Source organism: Pipistrellus hanaki, assembly GCF_964339955.1.
Source record: "Pipistrellus hanaki genome assembly, chromosome: 3".
Lineage (NCBI taxonomy): Eukaryota > Metazoa > Chordata > Mammalia > Chiroptera > Vespertilionidae > Pipistrellus > Pipistrellus hanaki.
In genome coordinates this window covers 36,131,546-36,149,820 of record NC_140505.1, presented here as the reverse complement: position 1 = coordinate 36,149,820, position 18,275 = coordinate 36,131,546, and the positions used below count along the sequence as shown (strand labels likewise).

At 47.0% G+C, this 18,275-nt stretch overlaps 1 protein-coding gene across 2 annotated transcripts in view; it reads left to right on the top strand.

Annotated features, from left to right (window-relative positions):
- Positions 1-17,669, top strand: part of UBAC2 (UBA domain containing 2) — a 161,900-nt gene extending 144,231 nt beyond the window's left edge. For both annotated transcript variants that reach the window (XM_084880289.1, XM_084880288.1), the window contains 2 exons: positions 1,712-1,834; positions 16,492-17,669. In XM_084880289.1, the coding sequence (XP_084736415.1) occupies positions 1,712-1,834; positions 16,492-16,599 (231 nt within the window). In that variant the 3' untranslated portion in view covers positions 16,600-17,669. The remainder of the gene's footprint in view (positions 1-1,711; positions 1,835-16,491) is intronic.
- The last annotated feature ends 606 nt before the right edge of the window (positions 17,670-18,275 follow it).

The following is an 18,275-nucleotide window of genomic DNA, read 5'->3' as shown; positions in this document are numbered from 1 at the left end:
TAGGTTCTTGAGGGTCTAATCCTCTTACTTATTGTACACAATGACTCTTGCTTGTGATGGATTTTGAATTCTGAATCTTGACCCACTGAGTTATATCTGTAAAGCACATATAGTCCCAGACTAGGAAGGTGTGTCTCCAGAGTAATTTTATATTTGCTTCTGCTTGGCTCCTTATTTATGTCCATCTCTATCCCAGGACCAGTTCATGGGTTTTTAGAGCACATGTGTAGTGCAACTGGAAACCTAAATTCCTCATTTCTCAAGTTTCACGCAGGCCACGATTCCTGCTCTCTCGCTGCGGAAGGTCAGCCTTTGGTTAGTTTTTCTTGTCCTCTCTCACTGAGGGTGCTGCCATTTGAGGGTTGTGCCTGTAACTAGGTAGTGAGCTCAAAATCACTACCTCTTTCAGACCCAAATAGGAGGTACAACCCAAGAGGCTCTGTGTTGGCAGGAGGTGTTCACTCTTACACCCCTGTCCTTGGAAGTTTGCCTGCCTGCTGCTGCTGTTTCCCCCAGCTTGTTTCTGGCACCTCAGGCCTCCATTGCTTCATCTTACAGCCAGCAATACATGGGAAATATTTTTTAGTTTTTTACAAAATATTCTTATTGTAAAATTTCAGGTTGTCTCGATCTGTATTTTTTCCTAAATCTAGAAATAGATATTTAATTTGACAAATTAAAATATTGCCATTTAGCTAAAAATAATTTTTTTTAAAAGAAGCATCATATAGTGCTTTCCTTCACATGGTGGTTTTCTTTTCATTGATAACGTAGAATAAGCAAGACGTGACATTGCCATCCATCTTAAATTATCCATGGAGCCACTCAGGGGGACAGCTCTGATCCTGCATCTGAGCCTCTTGTGCTTGTGTGTGAGGGCTACCTTCGCATTCCCTAGCCTGTCCCTCAACCTGGTTCTATCTCCACCTGCAGTCTCCCTCCACTGAGCATGCACAGAATTTACTTGAATAAAAGGAAGAAGAGCATTTTATTTTATTTTTATTTTTTTTTAAAGAGAAGTTACCATCATTTTATTTTATTTTTTTAAAATAAGTTTTTATTGTTCATATTATTACAAATGTTCCTTCCCCCCTCCCCCCCACCATTGCTCTCCTCCACCAGGTTCCCACCCCACCCTCTGCCCTTTCCCCACTCTCCATTGTCCTCATCCATAGGTGCACAGTTTATGTTCAGTCTCTTCCCACATCCCCCTCTCCCCTTTTCCCCAAGAATCGTCAGTTCACTCCCCAAAAGGAAGAAGAGCATTTTAAAGAGCTGCTGAAGGAAGTCCAGTTTTGGTTGCCTGCAGTGAATTCACCTCCTCTCCAGGCCTTCTTTTCCATCACACCCAGAAAGCCCCTGAGCTCCTCAGAGTTGGTGAAGGTGGGACAGTAGATGGGACAGAGGCAGAGGGGACACAGTGGGGCTGAAGTTGGGAATGTCTCTGCCTCCTGGAGCCAAATTGCACATTTAACGTTGGCGGGACTCGTTACCTTCTTTTCTGTCTGTACTCCTTCATTCTATTGATTTTACCCTAATGATTGAAGGATGGTGCGATACTTTAGGATGTAGATTGCTTGCATACAGCAGATCAGTATGACATTTTTTTCTCAGTCTATTTATGTGACAACATTGCAAGAGAAAGCTCTCCTAGGCGTTATGACAGTTCTGCCCCTCTGTGTCTGACCATTGTGTATTGATCTTTTTTTAGGGAGGAATGATCAACTGGAATCGACTTTTCCCTCCTTTACGTCAGCGACGAAATATAAACTATCAGGAAGGTCGGCGGTCTGAACAACAAGCATCCCCTCCTCTCGAGGTTTCTGAGGAACAGGTAATCAGTAACACCTGGGACTTATTCTAAACCAATGCTTCAAACTTCAAGCAGTTTAAGTGAACTACACTTGAAAGAAATCCTGTATAATAAAGAGGTAATATGCAAATTGACCCTCATGCTCTCACAAGATGGCTGCCTATGACCAGGCTAGCAGGGGAATTAGTGAGGAATGACCAAATGACTGAACAAGCAGGCTGCATGGGGCAACCAGGCTGGCAAGGGGGTTAGTGAGGAATGACCAAACGATTGAACAGTAGGCTGCTTGGGGCAACCAGGTTAGTGAGGGATGACCAAATGACTGAACAGCAGGCTGTGTGGGGCGTCTAGGCCAGCTGGGCGGGGGGGAGGGGGCAGTTGGGGGCAACCAGGCCAGTAGGGGAACAGTTGGAGGCAATCAGGTGGGCATGGGGCGGGGGGAAGAGTTGGGGGTGCTTAGGCTGGCAGGGGGGCACAGTGAATGGGCAACTAGGCTGGCAGGGATGGGCAATTGGGGGGGACCAGGCCAGCAGGGGGGGAACAGTTAAAGGTGACCAGGCCAGCAGAGTAGGGCAGTTGGAGGCAACCAGGCAGGCAAGCAGGTAAGCAATTGGGAGTCAGCGGTCCAGGGTTGTGAGAGGGATGTCCAATTGCCCATGGATCGGGCCTAAACCAGCAGTCAGACATCTCCCGAGAGGTCCCGGATTGGAGAGGGTGCAGGCTGGACTGAGGGGACCCCCCCTCTGTGCACGAATTTTGTACATCGGGCCTCTAGTCGAGCATATAAATTCAGAGATTTTTGATAGTAGTTAACCTGCCACCTGTAACAGTGATAGATACTTTGGGCTTTATTGTCCACTCTGGGTCTTAAGAGTTTGAGGAAGGCATGATTTGAAAATAAATACATTATGATCATTTATTTTAAGATCTATCATACCTCATATATACAAGAAACCATTGCAGTTGGTTCCCTGCAAAGGGAGAGAGGGAGAGAAGAAGGCACATGGATGGGGAGGGAGTGGTGCTTTTCTGAGTACCCCTTTTGTATGGTTTTGATTTAGTCAGGTGAATGTATTACCTATTCAAAAAGCAAATGGATTAGGACAACAGTAAAACTAAAAAGAAACAGAAAAGAATGATCCAACTGTATTTTAAATGAATAACATAATCATAGGGGAGGGGGAATTAATTACAGTAACGTTTGAACATAATATGCCTTCTGTCTGAAGAAAAATAGAACTGCCATGTTTGGTGTGGCTCAGTGGTTGGAGCATCAGCACATGGACCAAAGAGTCACAGGTTCAATTCCTTGTCAAGGGCACATGGCTTGGTTAGAGATTTAGTCCTCAGCCCTGGTCAGGGTATGTGAGGGAGGCAATCAATCGATGTGTCTCTCTCGCATTGATGCTTCTCTCTCTCTCTCTCTCACTCTCTCTCTCTCCCTCTTTCCCTCTCCCTTCTCCCCTTCCCCCCATGCCTCACACACACACACACTCTAAAAAAAAAAAAAAAAAAATCAATGGAAAAAATAGCCTTGGGTGAGGATTTTTTAAAATAATAATAATAAATAGAAAAGAAAAAAAGAACTGCAAAGAAATCTTAAACTCTTGGTGGGTTTATTTATTCAGTAGTGGTACATGTATAGAATTCTGAAATTATGTTGTATGTATTGTATATTTGATCAAATAAGGAAATAGCTTGATCTTACTGTTGAAGAAGGAAAATAAAACTACAGTACAAGGGGAAGAAAAGGAAGAACCCTGGGGGGGTTGGGTTGGAATTAGAGTTACCAGCATAAACGTATGATTTAATAAGCATGTGTGTATGTGCATGTATCTTAGCTCTGTCAATTGAAAGAAATCGGAAGCAGTGGCATCCCAGGAACACTGAGCACACTCAATGCCCAGATCTGGTTTCTAAATACTTTTGCTCACAAATGGGAGCCAGCCTCTTTAGAGAAAGATGGGTCCCAGATGCAGGGTAAGGCAGTGCCAGATGACCTGGACCAGCTGATGGGAAGAATAAAGGGAGCGCTCCGTAACTGAGGCCATGCCACGGCGATGCTGGAGCCTGCCTGAGGCGGTCCCACTGGCCAAACCTGAGGCATCAGATTTGAGCACCAATTAAATAAGGACAGCACTGTAACAGAATCCATTCATGGGGGAGAGGGGGAAAACCTATCAGTTCATCGTGATATTATTGGATAACTAAGTATTTATATAAATATATATAAATATATATAAATATATACATACAGGCAGTCCTCGGGTTATGTCGCCATCTCCCTTTTATTTATATTTTTAAAAAGTGCTGTCATTTTGACATATGTGTTTTATGATTTTTATTATTAATTTATCACAAGTAAAGGTCAGGAATTGTTATCTTTCTTTTAAATTTTTTTTACTGTTTCACTTCATTACTGCTATGTCTGTGCTCCATGTGAGTGACGTAGGTGGGTTCCAACTTACGGCGAAAATCATGTTATGTTGCATTGTAGGAACGGATCTCTGACATAACCCAAAGACCTACGAGACACACACACACACACACACACACACACACACACACACACACAGGCTAGGGAAATGCTTTTCCTTTTAGTAAAGTGTAAAGTAATAAATAGGAAAAATAATGGAATGGAAAAATCACAGTTTTGAATAATTAGAATTAAACTCTATTCAGTGCATGAAGAACAGGCTATTTATTTAATCTCCAATCTCTCCCCACACGTTACTCATTATTTACTAATACAAAAGAAGATAGTAACTATCCAGTGGAGAAATTGGACCTTAGCTTAACTACCTTATCAGAATTAACATTACCTGTAATGGAACCAAGAGCTTTGTGGGCATAGCCGGGAAAGGTCGCATAGGTCATAACGTTGTGTTGTGTTACAAAACGACATAACTGTTGCTCGTAAAGGAATAGCAGACAACCGCCGCCTAAGAGACATTCCATAAATACGGGCCTCAGTTCTTCGGCAGTGCTGCTGTCACAGCTGCCCATATTGAAGGAGACCAGGGGGGTGTGGGAATGAAATGCATACATGATCCATCCTGGACTGGAGTCTGTGCTGGAAAATGGGGGGTCAGCTGATGAAATTGGACTATGGATTTGTTAATTAATGTTGAGGATTTGGTATCTATACTGCTGTGGTTAGGAAAAAGAATATCCTTGTTCTTAGAAAATGAAATACACATTGAAGTAAGTACTAAGGGGTTGAGGGACATGATGTGTGCAATGTAGTCTCAAAGAGCTCGGAAGACAGTGTGACAATGTGTGTGTGGAGGCAGAGAGAGCAACTGTGGCAAAATAACAGTGGCTAAGTCCGGATGAAAAGTCATCGGAGGTTTTCGGTCCTATTATTGAAAAATTTCTGTGAGTTTGAAATTATTTCAAATTAGAGTTTTTAAAAACCTATAACAATTTAAGTTTTCAGTATTACAATAATAACACTTTTACATTTCCTTCCGCATATGATGCTTTCTTATGAAAGCAAGTCAAGGTCAGCATTTCTAACTGGTCACACCGCCAGGGCATCCCCTCCTCCATCCCTGCCCCAAAGTAAAACACCATTCAGATCCCAATCACCCGGCCTCTGTGCCACGCTGTGCCTGACTTTCTCTGGAACCCGGGAGGGGCCCTGGGCAGGGCACCCACTGCCACCCTGGACGAGGCACGACGAATGCTTCTGAAAGGAACCAGTTACTGTGTCTGATGAATTGCCCAGCCTCCCCTTGCCCTGGCAGCTTCTCCGTTCAGACTGATAATTTCGGCAACTCTTTAAGATTGAGAGGTGGACTAATTCATAGTCCTATTTCACCGCCATTAGACTGTTTCTAGAAAAATGATATCCACATATGTTAAAAACAAGCTTTCATGTAGTTATAGCTTTTCACAGCAGAGCAAGGAAGAAGTTAATGCTGTTTTAAATGGATATTCACAAAATGTTAACCTCACTGTTGTCATTCTGGGAGAATCAAGGAAAATGATTCGTTAAAGAACCTTAAAAACTTCAATTCCAATTCCACACAGTTTGTTATCACTTTTTGACACTTTTTTTTTTTTTTTTACAAAGTGACAAAACTAAACTGTCTCACCTTTAAATGCCTCATATCGTTAACGGCTGCTCTGTGAAGAATGGTATTGAGGTTATCCACACATTAAGAAAATAAAACCCAATAACACAGCACTTGTAAGATATTTATGGTAACACTAAAAAGAAAGCTAAGCCCTGGCTGCTGTGGCTCAGTTGGTTGAGCTTCGTTGCATGCACCAAAAGATTGCAGGTTGGATTGCACATGCCCAGGTTGTGGGATGTGCAGGAGGCAGCTGATGGATGTTTCTCTCTCTCTCTTCCCATCTTTCTCTAAAAATCAATAAAAACAGTAAAACAACAACAAAAGGTAAGCTAATGCTCTCAAATTCAGGTAAAAAGAAATAGAGTTCTGCTCTATTACTGTTTACCTCCTAGAACCTCAAGTCCCATTCTTCACAGAGCAGCCACTAAAGGTGAGGCATTAAAGGTGAGATAGTTCTTAGTTTTGTCACTTTGTAAAAAAAAAAAAAAGGTGTCAAAAGGTGATAACACAAGGCTGTGAAATTGAAGTCTTTAATGAATCATTTTCCTTGATCCTCCCAGAATGACAACAGTGAGGTTAACATGTTGTGAATATCAGTTTAAAACAGCATTTACTTCCTTGCTCCGCTGTGAAAAGCTGTAACTACATGAAAGTTTGTTTTTAGCATATGCTTCTTTATTCATTGACTTTCTAAATTGTTTGTTAGGCTAGACATTATCTAAAATAATATTTGTTGGTAACATTAAGATAGCTCGAATTAGCAAAACGTTTTTATGCTTAATTTTTTAATTAAATGTGTTACGTATTCTGTACTTAATATCAGAGCCATAATTGTAATACATTAAGAAATTTGGTAATTTTTTAAACCAAGGAAAATATAAATTATTTTTTCTGATGTAAATAAATACTTTAGGAATTTCAAGATACGTTTTGAAAAAAATATATTCTAAGAAAGAATGTGCATCTCTTATTAAATCTAGTAATAGCCACAAAAATTTTTTGTCACTTTTTGTATTTTTGCTGTTGTTCCGTTTCTGGATTTTTAGTTCTTCACTGTCCAGTCCTACTGTTTTTCAGCAGACCCCAGCCCCTTTGCCTGCTCAGCACCCCTTGCAGATGATATTCCAGCCCCTTTTATGAATATGCCAAACTCAAGTGCCATGCAATAAAATTTTTAATGATTAAATGTAGTCATATTTCTATTATCTTGAAAATAAATATTTGTGTGTGTGTATATACACACACACACACATATGTATATTTATTTATTCTATTTTTCCCTCTCCTTGTCTTTTTTCTTTTCAAAGAGGGATTTTTATACTATATTCTTACTCAAAATTAACAAATAATGAAATTTTGTCATACTGGCTTTACTTTTTATTTTTAATCAATGGGGGGGAGATGTGAGGGAGAGGGGGCACTTACCAAGTTGGTCTCTCTCAACTCCTCCCCAAGCTTAGAAAGTGACCTTTTAGTTTATGCTTAAGGGACTGGACAAGGAAGTTAAACAAGATTAAACCAAAGCTGAGACTTCACAAAAGGAAGGTACATGGGCTGTTACAAATATTGACTTCCTCTCTTCCATTCACATCTGCCCTGCCTTTTAGTTAGCCAACAATTATCTGCTGTCTGCTTGTCACAGGCTAACCACTGGGCAAGGTTTCTGAAATACAGAGATAATGCAAAGACAGGAAGACAGGCGTGGGCATGCTGAAAAGGGACAGCACAGGTGGGTGAGAGTGTAATGGAGGGTAATGGGGGGGACAGAGCACTGCCTGGGGAGGGGGCAGGACAGGCTCACCAGTGGCCCTCGGTGGTGTGTGACTTCGGCTTTATGCCATAGGCATTAAGGAACCGGGGCAGGGTTTTAAACAGGGAATTACATCACCGAGTTTCCCTGGAGGATGAACTAGACATGGAGGAAGGGACATATTCTAAGCATAACCACGTACTAGTATGTAATTTTCCCCATCCCTGCCCAGGTTACAGAGCGGGTGCCTACGAAACACTTGCCCAGAGGAGACTTGTTCCCTCTGAGTAAGTTTATGATACATGAGACCCGTCGTGTGGACACCAGTGGTGTCCTCTGCAGTATCCATTGGTCCAAGTGAGAGAGAATTGACTGCAACGCACACAAGACACTTTCTCTCTTAGCTGATGAGCAGCAAAATGTATTTAGTTTGAGAGAATCTAACCCTCAGCAAGGTTCTCTTCCCACAGTCTCCGAAGAACCCACTAAACTGCAGGATTCCTTGTAGAGCAATCTCCTCATTGCCATGTGAGGTATGCTATGCTTCTGCTCTGAATACTTACTTCTAACTGCAGTCACTTGGGTTTTGGTCTGGTGACCAGCAGGCACATTGTGTGTTTTCCCTGATAAACAATGAGGGCTGACACCATTTCTCCAGTCTCTCTCCACCCACCAACCCCCAGCCCAGAGCCTGACACAGAGACGGTGCCTGGCAGCAGATTGAGCAGGGCTGAGTGAGAAGCGGTGGCCAGTGGACTTCTCTCTCAGTAGGCTAAGAGCAGAACCATGTCAGACCTCTCCACCTCTAATGCTTGTCGACTAGAAATGTTTTCTAAGAAAATACCGAAGTTTAAATGTTTTAGAAGGGAACATTGGGTGGCAACCAACTTTTGGGCGTGCCTACTTCTGCTGGGCACTGTGAAAGATGTATGCAAAGGCACTCATCTGCCTGCAGCCAGGGCCTTCTCAGCACCAAACCCTGAGCCAGGCAGGAGAGAGCAGAGGGCAGGGGCAGCCTGTGGCCGGACGGGGCAGAACCAGAAACAGTTGGCTTGGCTGATGCAATCGCGGGGGCTGAGCAGTCTGAGGAGGAGAGCAGTCAGGTGATGGGGAAGAGCGCTCTGACCCGCAGAGATCTGACCGTGAGCTTGCGTCAGCAGTGGGGTAAGAGAAGGGGTGGGCCCTGATGAGTAACACATAACAGTTAACCGAAGGGGAGGGAGGTGAGCTCACAAGGGGAGCGCATGTGTCTCCGATGGGCCCCCGGTGTGAGTGGATTGGGCCACCTTCCAGGTGGGCAGCACTTTGTTGCGAGAGTCAAAATTTGGGAAGGAGGAACAAAAAAAAACACAACAAAAAACCATTTGTTTTTGACGCCCTTAGCTAAAGGGAAGTTAAAACCACAGTCTTGTTTGAACAAAACATGCGAGGAGTATCACTAAGGGAATCGCTGTAAAACCTCACTGGAATGACTCCTGTTTTTTTTCTTCTTTTTTTCTTCTTTTTTATAATTTTATTTTTTTATTAAATTATTATCTGTGTATTGCACTTGTCTCAAAGTGTAGTTGATGTGCAAATGGAGTGCCAAAGTGCTAATTATCTTGAGATAGTAGAGAACACATATCCAAATCACAGAGGATGTTCTCTTTTTTTTATTTAAAAAAAAAAAGAAAGGAATCAAAACTAATACAGATTTATCTCCATCTCTATAGATTTCTTTTCTCGTTCAGCATGACCTCTTTTTGAAAAGCGTATTATCTTGGGAACACTGTCAGATGCCGGCAACGGTGCTGTCCTGGCTGCCCACTCCTGTCCGAGGGCCCATACCGCTGCCTCGGGCTGGCCACCTGGGCTGTGGCTCCGGCCTCGGGAGGCAGCGGATACAGCTGCAGGTCACGAGGAGGGGCCGGCCACAGATGTGTCTCCGTCCCAGTGACAAGGTGGAGCTGGGCTCCCCGTACCCAGCTCTCCTTTCCTATCCCTTCAGTCTGATACAGTCTGATCCTTGTCTCCAGGAACTCACGTGTTCAGGGAGAGCAAACAGGCATTGGAGAGGGTACATTCGGGGAAGTAAGTTAATGTGGAAGACAGGAAAAGCATTAACAGGTTTTGGTTATTAACTCTACTACACTTGGTTTCTAAAGCAATTAGAGAAAAGGGTGGTTTAGGTTTTTAGACTAGAAACCAAGATGAACTCTATTCTGCTGTTTTGTGGTTATATGTGCTGATTTGTGGTTATATGTTTAGACAAATATTCTGGATACATAAGCAAAGGAGGACGGTGCTTGCTGTGCTTTAAAACAGAAGGAATGTGGACGGAAATGCTTTTCAGAAAATTCCTATGGGACATTTTTAAAGTTTTCTAAACAGACGTGTTGTGTGCTGGTCTCAGCTCAGCAATAATCATTAGGGAACTTTGAAAAAATAAAAGTTTATTACTTACAAGACCTGGGAATTACACGGCACACCTGGACCTACATAGAGAGCAAAAGAGGAAGAGGTGGGGGTGGGGGTGGAGGAGAAAAGGGCTCGAGCTTGGGCCTGGGATTCATTTTTATGGAGGTCAAGGGTAGGGGTCTGGGGTTTTACAGTCTCGCTTCGCGCTTTATTGGTGAATTTAAAACGTAAGAGTGGGAATTTAAAGTGTGGGGGAGGAAAACATGTGGCCCAAATAGTCAATTATTGAAATCAACCAAGATCTCTGAGTCTAAGACAAAGGGGCTTCAGTTGGCGGAAGGCGGCCTGGCTCTTTATCTAGCCGTGTGGCCGACAATGCGATTACCCCAGATAGCCATCGCCGGGGTGGACTCCTGGGCACTTGAGTCAGGCCCTTGCGTTACAGAAAGGAAAAAACAGCTGCCCGGCTCAGGCTGCAAGATCTCCGCAAACCCCGCCTGTCGGGGCCGATGGAGATGTGTTTGCCTTGCTTTTGACTCCCTTCAATCAGACAGCGTCTCCATCGTAGCATCTAAGAGTTCCACTAGCTTTCTCATTTTGTCCCCAAGATGTTTGTTGGTCATCTTCCCCCAACTGTCAGTTCCTTAAAGAACTTGCATCACTAAACTGACACACCTTCTCTGACCGCTGCCCAAGCACCTTCTCTGTTGGGTTTGAAACCAGGCACACGTGGTACCAGCCCTCGTGGAGTTCACGTCTGCCAGGGAAAACAACCCACAGGTCACGAAACCCAACCGACTGTGGCTACTTAGGGCAGGACTTAGAGCAGTGGAGATAGTCTGTGAATAGTCTTTGCATTAATGACATTCCTGTACTTTCGCAACTTTATTTAAACCCATCAGGATGTATGTTTATCTTCTGGTCTAATAGTGCCAAGAGATTTTACAATTGAAACTTTCCCCTCGGATGTTAGATCCGATCAGGTCGGTAGCAGATGGTTCTCATTACAATAGATGAACTAAAATGACAGGAAACAGCCTGCAGAGAAAACAGGTTTCAGTGTGATTTAACGTATTTAATTATGTATGTGCTTTATATGGGGAGGGTGGTACACTGAGTATCTATAAACACCATTATTTATATAATTATTCAAGTTGACTATTTCCTGGAATGTATACAGATATAAAGTAAGGTGTTTCTAAGAGTCACTAAAATAATTTGGGCTTTTTGTTTAGGATATTATGCTCACCCTTTAAAAAGAATATTTTTTCCTATTCTTCTGACTTCATTCTTGTCACCTTAGGCCAATTCCTGTATGCTATTAAGCCCCAGAGATAGGTTGCAGAATTCGCTTGCATGTGTTTTTCAGCGTGGCTGCATTTAGCCGAGGTGAGGCAGTGGGTGCACACGTGGGCGCCCTCGGCGTTTCGGCCACGTTCACGCAGGTGCTTGTCCCCGGGGGCAGCGTGGGCGCTCCCTCCGTGGCAGTGACCCGGGCCCAGAGGGGCGGCTTTCTCTTCGGAGCCTCCTCCCAGCCTCTCCACGCCAGCCATGCCCTCTCCAGGAACAGCCTGTGTTTGATCCTTTGTAAAAGACACATCAGTTCTTAGACTAACAAAGGGTATAAAACTAGTGGAAGTGGAAGCAGTTAAAGTGAATGCCAAAAACAAAACCCAAGGGTGGTTTTGTCGGCCTCTGAATCAGGCCTGAAAGGTTCAGAGGGAGGCTGTTCACACTGCCCAGTCGCTGCCCAGTAGGATACTGATGACCGGAAGAGGTCCTGCTCACTGAGCACCTGCTACGCCAGTGCTGTTCTGGGCCTCTCACACGTGAGGAAGCTGGGAGCTGAGGTGTCCCCTAGCTGGGGTCACACTGTGAGTGAGGCCACTGGAGCCCTGCCACTGACCGACCGCATCTCCGCCTCCCAACACACGTGGCCGCGATGAGCCTTTTGCACTGGGGTCAGATCCAGCCAGCCGCCAGCCTACCCTGTGTTTTTATTTTAAAGAATTATAAACTGGAATCCTGTCTATGTTTTGCCTACCTGACCACAGATCTGCAAGGGTCTTGATTTTCCTCTCTCGGCTGTTTGAGCACAGAAACTCGTGCTAAGCATTTCACAGCGACACTAACTGCACTCAGTTGGGCAGGATGGCCCTCTCAGCACAGACAGTGAGGTCTGAGGCAGTAATTGTTAGCATCAGCCCGGAGAGCTGCCCACCTGCTATCGGTGCTGTGGGTTAGGCCCGTCCTTGTCATCGGCCTGTGAACCACCAAACCACCACGAAGGGTGGTGCCCTGCCCTGTGGCTGGGGCAGTCGGAAAACAATACTCATTCTTTACTTCTCCTCTTTTCTGGCGAGTGATTATCCACACACCATTATCCAGCCCATCCGTGCAGTTTCATTTTTCCATGATGTTCACAGCATTGGACACCAGGGGAAACTCACGGACACCCTTTCTTAGTGTAATTATTCAGTGTTCGAAAAGAAACACCGTTAACACTGTTTCTACTTCATACGTTTCTTCATCTGGTCCAAGTACCAGCAATAAAATTTTGTAATCACACTTGTCTTCTCACCCATGAAAAGCTCAGCAGGCCCCCAGGCCAGCTGTGGCGAATGGGGCCCGATCGCCAGCTTCGAACCAGCAGCCAGCGCTTTGGCTTCTAACTGCACAGACTCTGAGAAAGTGTCTGAGAGACCTGGGAAGAGCCAGCGGCCGACACGTGTGGTTGTTTGTGTGAGAGGGAAGGGGAGCTCAGGAGAAACCTCACACACACAGAAAGCTTTTCTCCTCACCCACACAGAACCCCGACCTGGGGCACGCCCAGACCTGAGGGCCGGCCGCTGCCCCGCCTTAGGTAACAGCGGGAGGGAGGGAGGCCAGGGGAGCTGCCCGCCTCCTCACCCGGCTCCTGGACTCCACTAAGGGCAGTCCTGAACTGAAGTAACCAGAACAAGCACCATGCAGGGTTATTTCCGTCCAGGAGCAGAAATAACTAGTCTGAGCACCTGGACCAGTGATGGTTTCTTCCCCGGTGACATGTGTTCAGCACAAGTCCTGATCAGGGCAGAGAAAGCAAGGTGGCACTCCGTTTGAAATGCCCCAAGGAAAGGGGAAAGTGTGGATTCTGAGAACTGACTGGCAAAAGGGATGTTGCACGTCTGGCAGAAGTCTAAGATAGATTATCAAGCAGATAGCTTGTGAGCGTTAAAGAGAGCATTGTGGTCTGAAGGCACCAATCTGATCCTGTTGACACAGGATGTCACCAAGACGTTTGACAGTATCTCCTCACCCTTGGAGATATGTTGGTGACCCGCGCAATGGGTAATAATACCGAGTGGGTTTGAAACATTAAAAGTCTCTAACAAGATGTTGATTGGCCCCTTGACTGGAAAGGGAGGTCTCTGGGGAGCTCTGGCCCTATCTTTAATCTGACCTGCTTGGCATTTTCATCAGCAGTAACTTGAGTGCCATGGTAGAGGTTTGCTAATCAAATCTGGGGATGCTCCAGCTTGAGGGGCTGATTCACATGGTAGGCACAGGCTTTAAACTGGAGGTAGTTTGAGTTGGCTACTCAATGGTCAGAGGAAATGTAACAGCAGTGTGTGCCCCTGAGCCTGGAAGATCAAGTATAAACTCACAGGCGGGGTGTGAGAGGCCTGGCTTGAGAGCATTTTATGTGAAAACTAGAGGCCCGATGCATGAAGATTCATGCAAGAATGGGCCTTCCTTACCCTGGCTGCCGGCACTGCCTTCGCTCTGGCTGGAGCTGCCTTTCCACCTTCCCGCACTGCCCAGAGGCCTGGAGCAGCTGGGTGGTGTGGAACACCTGTGTTGTCACCATAGCAATGACACAAGCGTCCTGTCCCACCCCCAATCGCTCAATGCCTGTGTATGCAAATTAAACCACCATATTTATTGGGTTAATTTGCATATTCACTCCTGGTTGGCTGGTGGGTGTCACAAAGGTACGGTCAAACTCGAATCTTACTCTTTTACTTAGTGTAGATACCAGAGGGTTTTTAGTAGGCCCCACTTTAACTGGCCACAACAATATGATGTAGCTACATATAAAAGTGCATGAGTACATACAAATACACATATGTATGCATGCTACTAAACCATTCCTCTACTGCAGCAAGGGCTGTGGTCACAGGAAGACAGCAGTCTCGCTGCCCTTTGCCCCGTCAGGTCAAGCTGGGTCCCGTACTCGGGTTGGATATTTTGATCTGAGAAAGCATAAATGGGCAGCATTTACAGGGCGGCTGGCCTGGAGGGTGCTGGACACTGAGGCACAGGGGTGAGCAAACACAGCCAGGACTCTTCTCAGCGGGCATGGAGTACAGTGTGGGGAGAGGCAGTCAACCCTGTGCATACAGGTGACAGTCACAGTCATGACAGAGGATAGGTCAGTGGGGTCACAAGACTTCTACTTGGGCTCCTCCCCGTCTGGAGACACGGAAAAGGGCCAAGCACCCCTAGGTCCTGCGGATGAGGAGGAGGTCACCAGGCCAGAGGCGCAGGGAAGAACCTTCTAGCAGGAAACCCTTCCAGTGACGTGGGAGACACCCCGGGAGTGGGGTGCTGGCCTAGAGACGCAGGGGGTTCAGGGGAGGAGGTGGGCAGCCCTCAGACACTCAAAGTGCTTCGCGCAGAAAAGGGAATGGGGCTGCTTCCTGTTCCTCCAAAGGGCAATACTGTTGCTGCCCCACGAGTGACACTAGTGAGCGGCAGGTGCTGCTGTGGAGGAGGAACGCACATCGGCCCATGAGGGCAGACTGCGCCTGACCCTCTGCTAAGGCGCTTCTTTCCTGGAGCGGGAATGAAGCTCAGAGACCCGGCCATTCTGTCCGTCCGCACTGTCCATCGCCCTGGGCAGCTGAGCTGGACATGCCTGCAGGCCGGCCGTTCCTTCAGAAGACAGCTGTCCAAGGCTTCTGACCACAGCGCCCAAGGGAACCTGCACACACTGCTCACGTGGGAATAAGGGGCTGAAATGAATGCCCCTTATGGACGCCCCTCACTGCATGCAACTTTAACCCTAGTCTTAACCGACTCACTGTTCATGACCTCCTGACGGGGTCACAGTCTCATTTTGAAAACCGCTGGCCAGAACCCCATTGAGGAGGAACTCACATCTGGCTTCTCATGTGAGAAGCACCCCCTGTGTGCCCTCCCAAGGCTCCTGAGGAAGTTCACCCACTTCTCCCCTCCTCCCTCCCCCCCAGCCCCTTCCTCTCCCCTGCCAGCTGCCCACTTCACTCCGCACTCTGCACCTTCTCCCTCTCCTCCCATCGCTTAGGCCCCCCACACCCTGCTCTCTCCTCCACCGCCCCCAGGCCACCCCGCGCTCCCCCACACACTGACTCCCCTCAGCAGGGGAGGGAGGGGAAGAGGCAGGGTCAGCATTCTCTTTCCACTGGGCAGCACCCAGCACCCAGCTTTCTACAGGAAAGAGGATCACAGTGGTGACTAAGTCACTGGGCCCACAGAAGCCTCTTTAATGAGCACATTGAAAATCTCAGCATTTGTAAGAGTACTGTTTTCCACTGCATATTATTGCAAATGTGGTATATGTTAATATATAAGTTAACATCAGAACAAAAAAGGAGATGCTTGTATCTCCCCAGCATCATAGACACTTATATCGTTCGTTTTTAAATAGGAAACTCCACTATGAATAATCTTTAATACCTCTGGCAGTTTTGACATTGGAGACTGCCTGTAGGTAAAAGCACAGGAAACCCCTATATTCACAGGTTCGGGATTTGTGGTTTAAAAAATGCAAGCCTCGTCCTCCCTACCCTGTGGCTTTACCCACCTCCTCCGCGCACAGGGCTGCTGCTGTGGGCGCAGCCCGGCCGGACTCAGCAAAACCTGTGACTGATGTGAAATGCTGACACGGTGTGGGCATGCACAGGACGTGCGCCACAGGGTGATCCCGAGAACGTAAAGGCGCTTTCATGGTCTGTGTCCGCCAGCGTCGGGAATGAGTCTCCGGTTAAACAGTTGTTCACCTGCATAAGGAAGTGCGGCTGAGCCGTCATTCCTCCCGAGTCAGACCTGAGGAGTGTGGTGAGCGGGCGGCTGCTTCCACAGACCTGCTCCCCGGCCCCCAGGCCCAGCCGCCCTCTGCTCATTCCGGCAGGTGTGGGTGCCCCATTTCTCATCTCTAAAAGAGGCCTACGTGGGAGAATGCATATCTCTCGGCTCTGTGTACTAAGCACTTTAAAATGTGCCTGCTATGGTTTGTGGAACGTCAGATTTCACACTGGAACAAAATTAGTTTTTTGGTTTTTGTTTGTTTGTTTTGTGTGTGTGTGTGTGTGTGTGTGTGTGTGTGTGTGTGTTTACTGTGTCCCTCACATGAGGAGCACTTGGGGCTGGTGGATCAGGGACAGTGCCGCTGGCCTCATCCGGTCTCTGGTCTTGTTTCTGTCCAGGTTGCCCGGCTCATGGAGATGGGATTTTCCAGAGGTGACGCTTTGGAAGCCCTGAGAGCTTCAAATAATGACCTGAATGTGGCCACCAACTTCCTGCTGCAGCACTGACGGTCCCCGCAGACAGCACCGGGCCTGGCCGAGCCGCTGACCACAGCGGCCGTCCCCGCTCCCGCCAGCCCCAGGCTCCCGCGCCCAGCAATGTTCTCGGTATCCTCTCGGGCTGAGGGTGGATCCCGCTGCCCCCTCCCTAATTCCAAGGTCGTTACTGTTCGGGTATGGAAAATCAGTTTCAGTACTCTCAAGTAAGTTTGCCATTAAATTAGCATGTATTTTCTGTCTTTACTTTTTTTTATTGTGTGTTTTCCCCAGTTCGGAGAATCATCACTCGTTCCTGATGTGTTTAAAATGCATTAAATTTGCAGCTGTCTGCAAGCAGTTGAATAGCGCTCCAGATGGGAAATTACTGCTATTGTAATATTATCCTTTTTCTTGTAATGTCTCATCGTAAATGCCTAAAAGGAGAAAGGGGAATGCTATTCAGAAAGGACATGTCAGGTTATATCCATTAGGGACTTTTTTCATCATCTTTTTTTTCCCCCTCAAATTTGTTTTCAAGCCCTCGGGCTGTTCATTGGCCTCACTTCCGAGGGTACCGATCTGCTGCCCGCAGTATTGACCAGGCCTAGGTGATGAGGGAGAGACGGAGAACTAACTCCTACCCTGGCCCAGCCCTTTCCTGTCCAGGGAATTTTTTCCAACTCCTTCTCCCCACCTCCATTAAAAAGTAATGAAAATCAGTCACTGATTCTAGATTCTGGAATACTCCATGATACTTACCCAGAGTGAACTTTGCTTAGAGCATCCTCAGTTATCACTCAGGTGAGGGGGGAAGTGGGTCAGAGAGAACAGAGAGCGGTGGCCAGGCGGGGGCGGTAGGGCAGATGCTCCTGGCCCAGGGCGGACTGGGGCCTGGGCACGAGGCAGTCACCTGAGGGGGGTGTCATCACGTGGAGATGGTGGGGAGGCCGGCGAGGGGCGAGGCTGAAGAAGCCTAACACAGGTGACTCAAGGTTTAAGGAAAGTGTTCAACGATTGTGTTTTGCAAAATGAGCAGAAATGTATCAAACTGATGTAAATTTGGACATGTATGATACTTACAATAAAGTTTTTAAAGTGCATTCCTTTTTGGTATTTGTTGTTAGACTTACTTAAATGAAACTTGGTTGTAGACTATACCACATGCCAGCTTCCTCCCCTAAGAAAAGTGGCCTGACTGCATGTCTTTCTTCAGAAGATTTGGGTGCTGTTCTGAAGTGAGAGAAGCCCTTTGTTCCTGCCGATAGGACTGGCCCGAGAGGCCCCGTTCTCAGGCCTGTTGGGGCCATCGGCTGCGTGACTGGGAGCCCCGCGGGCCCGGCACAGGCTGCAGGGACCGTCGCACTCCCCGGCCGAGGGCAGGGAAGAGCAGCCTGAGTGTGGGACCTGTGGTCATGTGACCTGTGAGGCGTTTCCCATGCAGAAGGTCTCGGGGAAGAACAACCACACCCAAAAACGTGCCACCTCGAGGTTCCTTCTCACCTCGAACGGCACCCAGCACGGTACAGCCAAACGGCGGTGAATTGCTCGCTGACCGCGCTTCACTGCTGCTCCCCAGAGGAGGGGGGCGCGGAGAGCCCACTGCGGGGAGCACAGGGTGAGCCCCGCATTGAAAGGACTGCTCTCCGGGCAGGATTCCCTCCTCAGAGTGATTTCCTCTCAGAGATCCTGGTCCTGCCAGAGAGCAG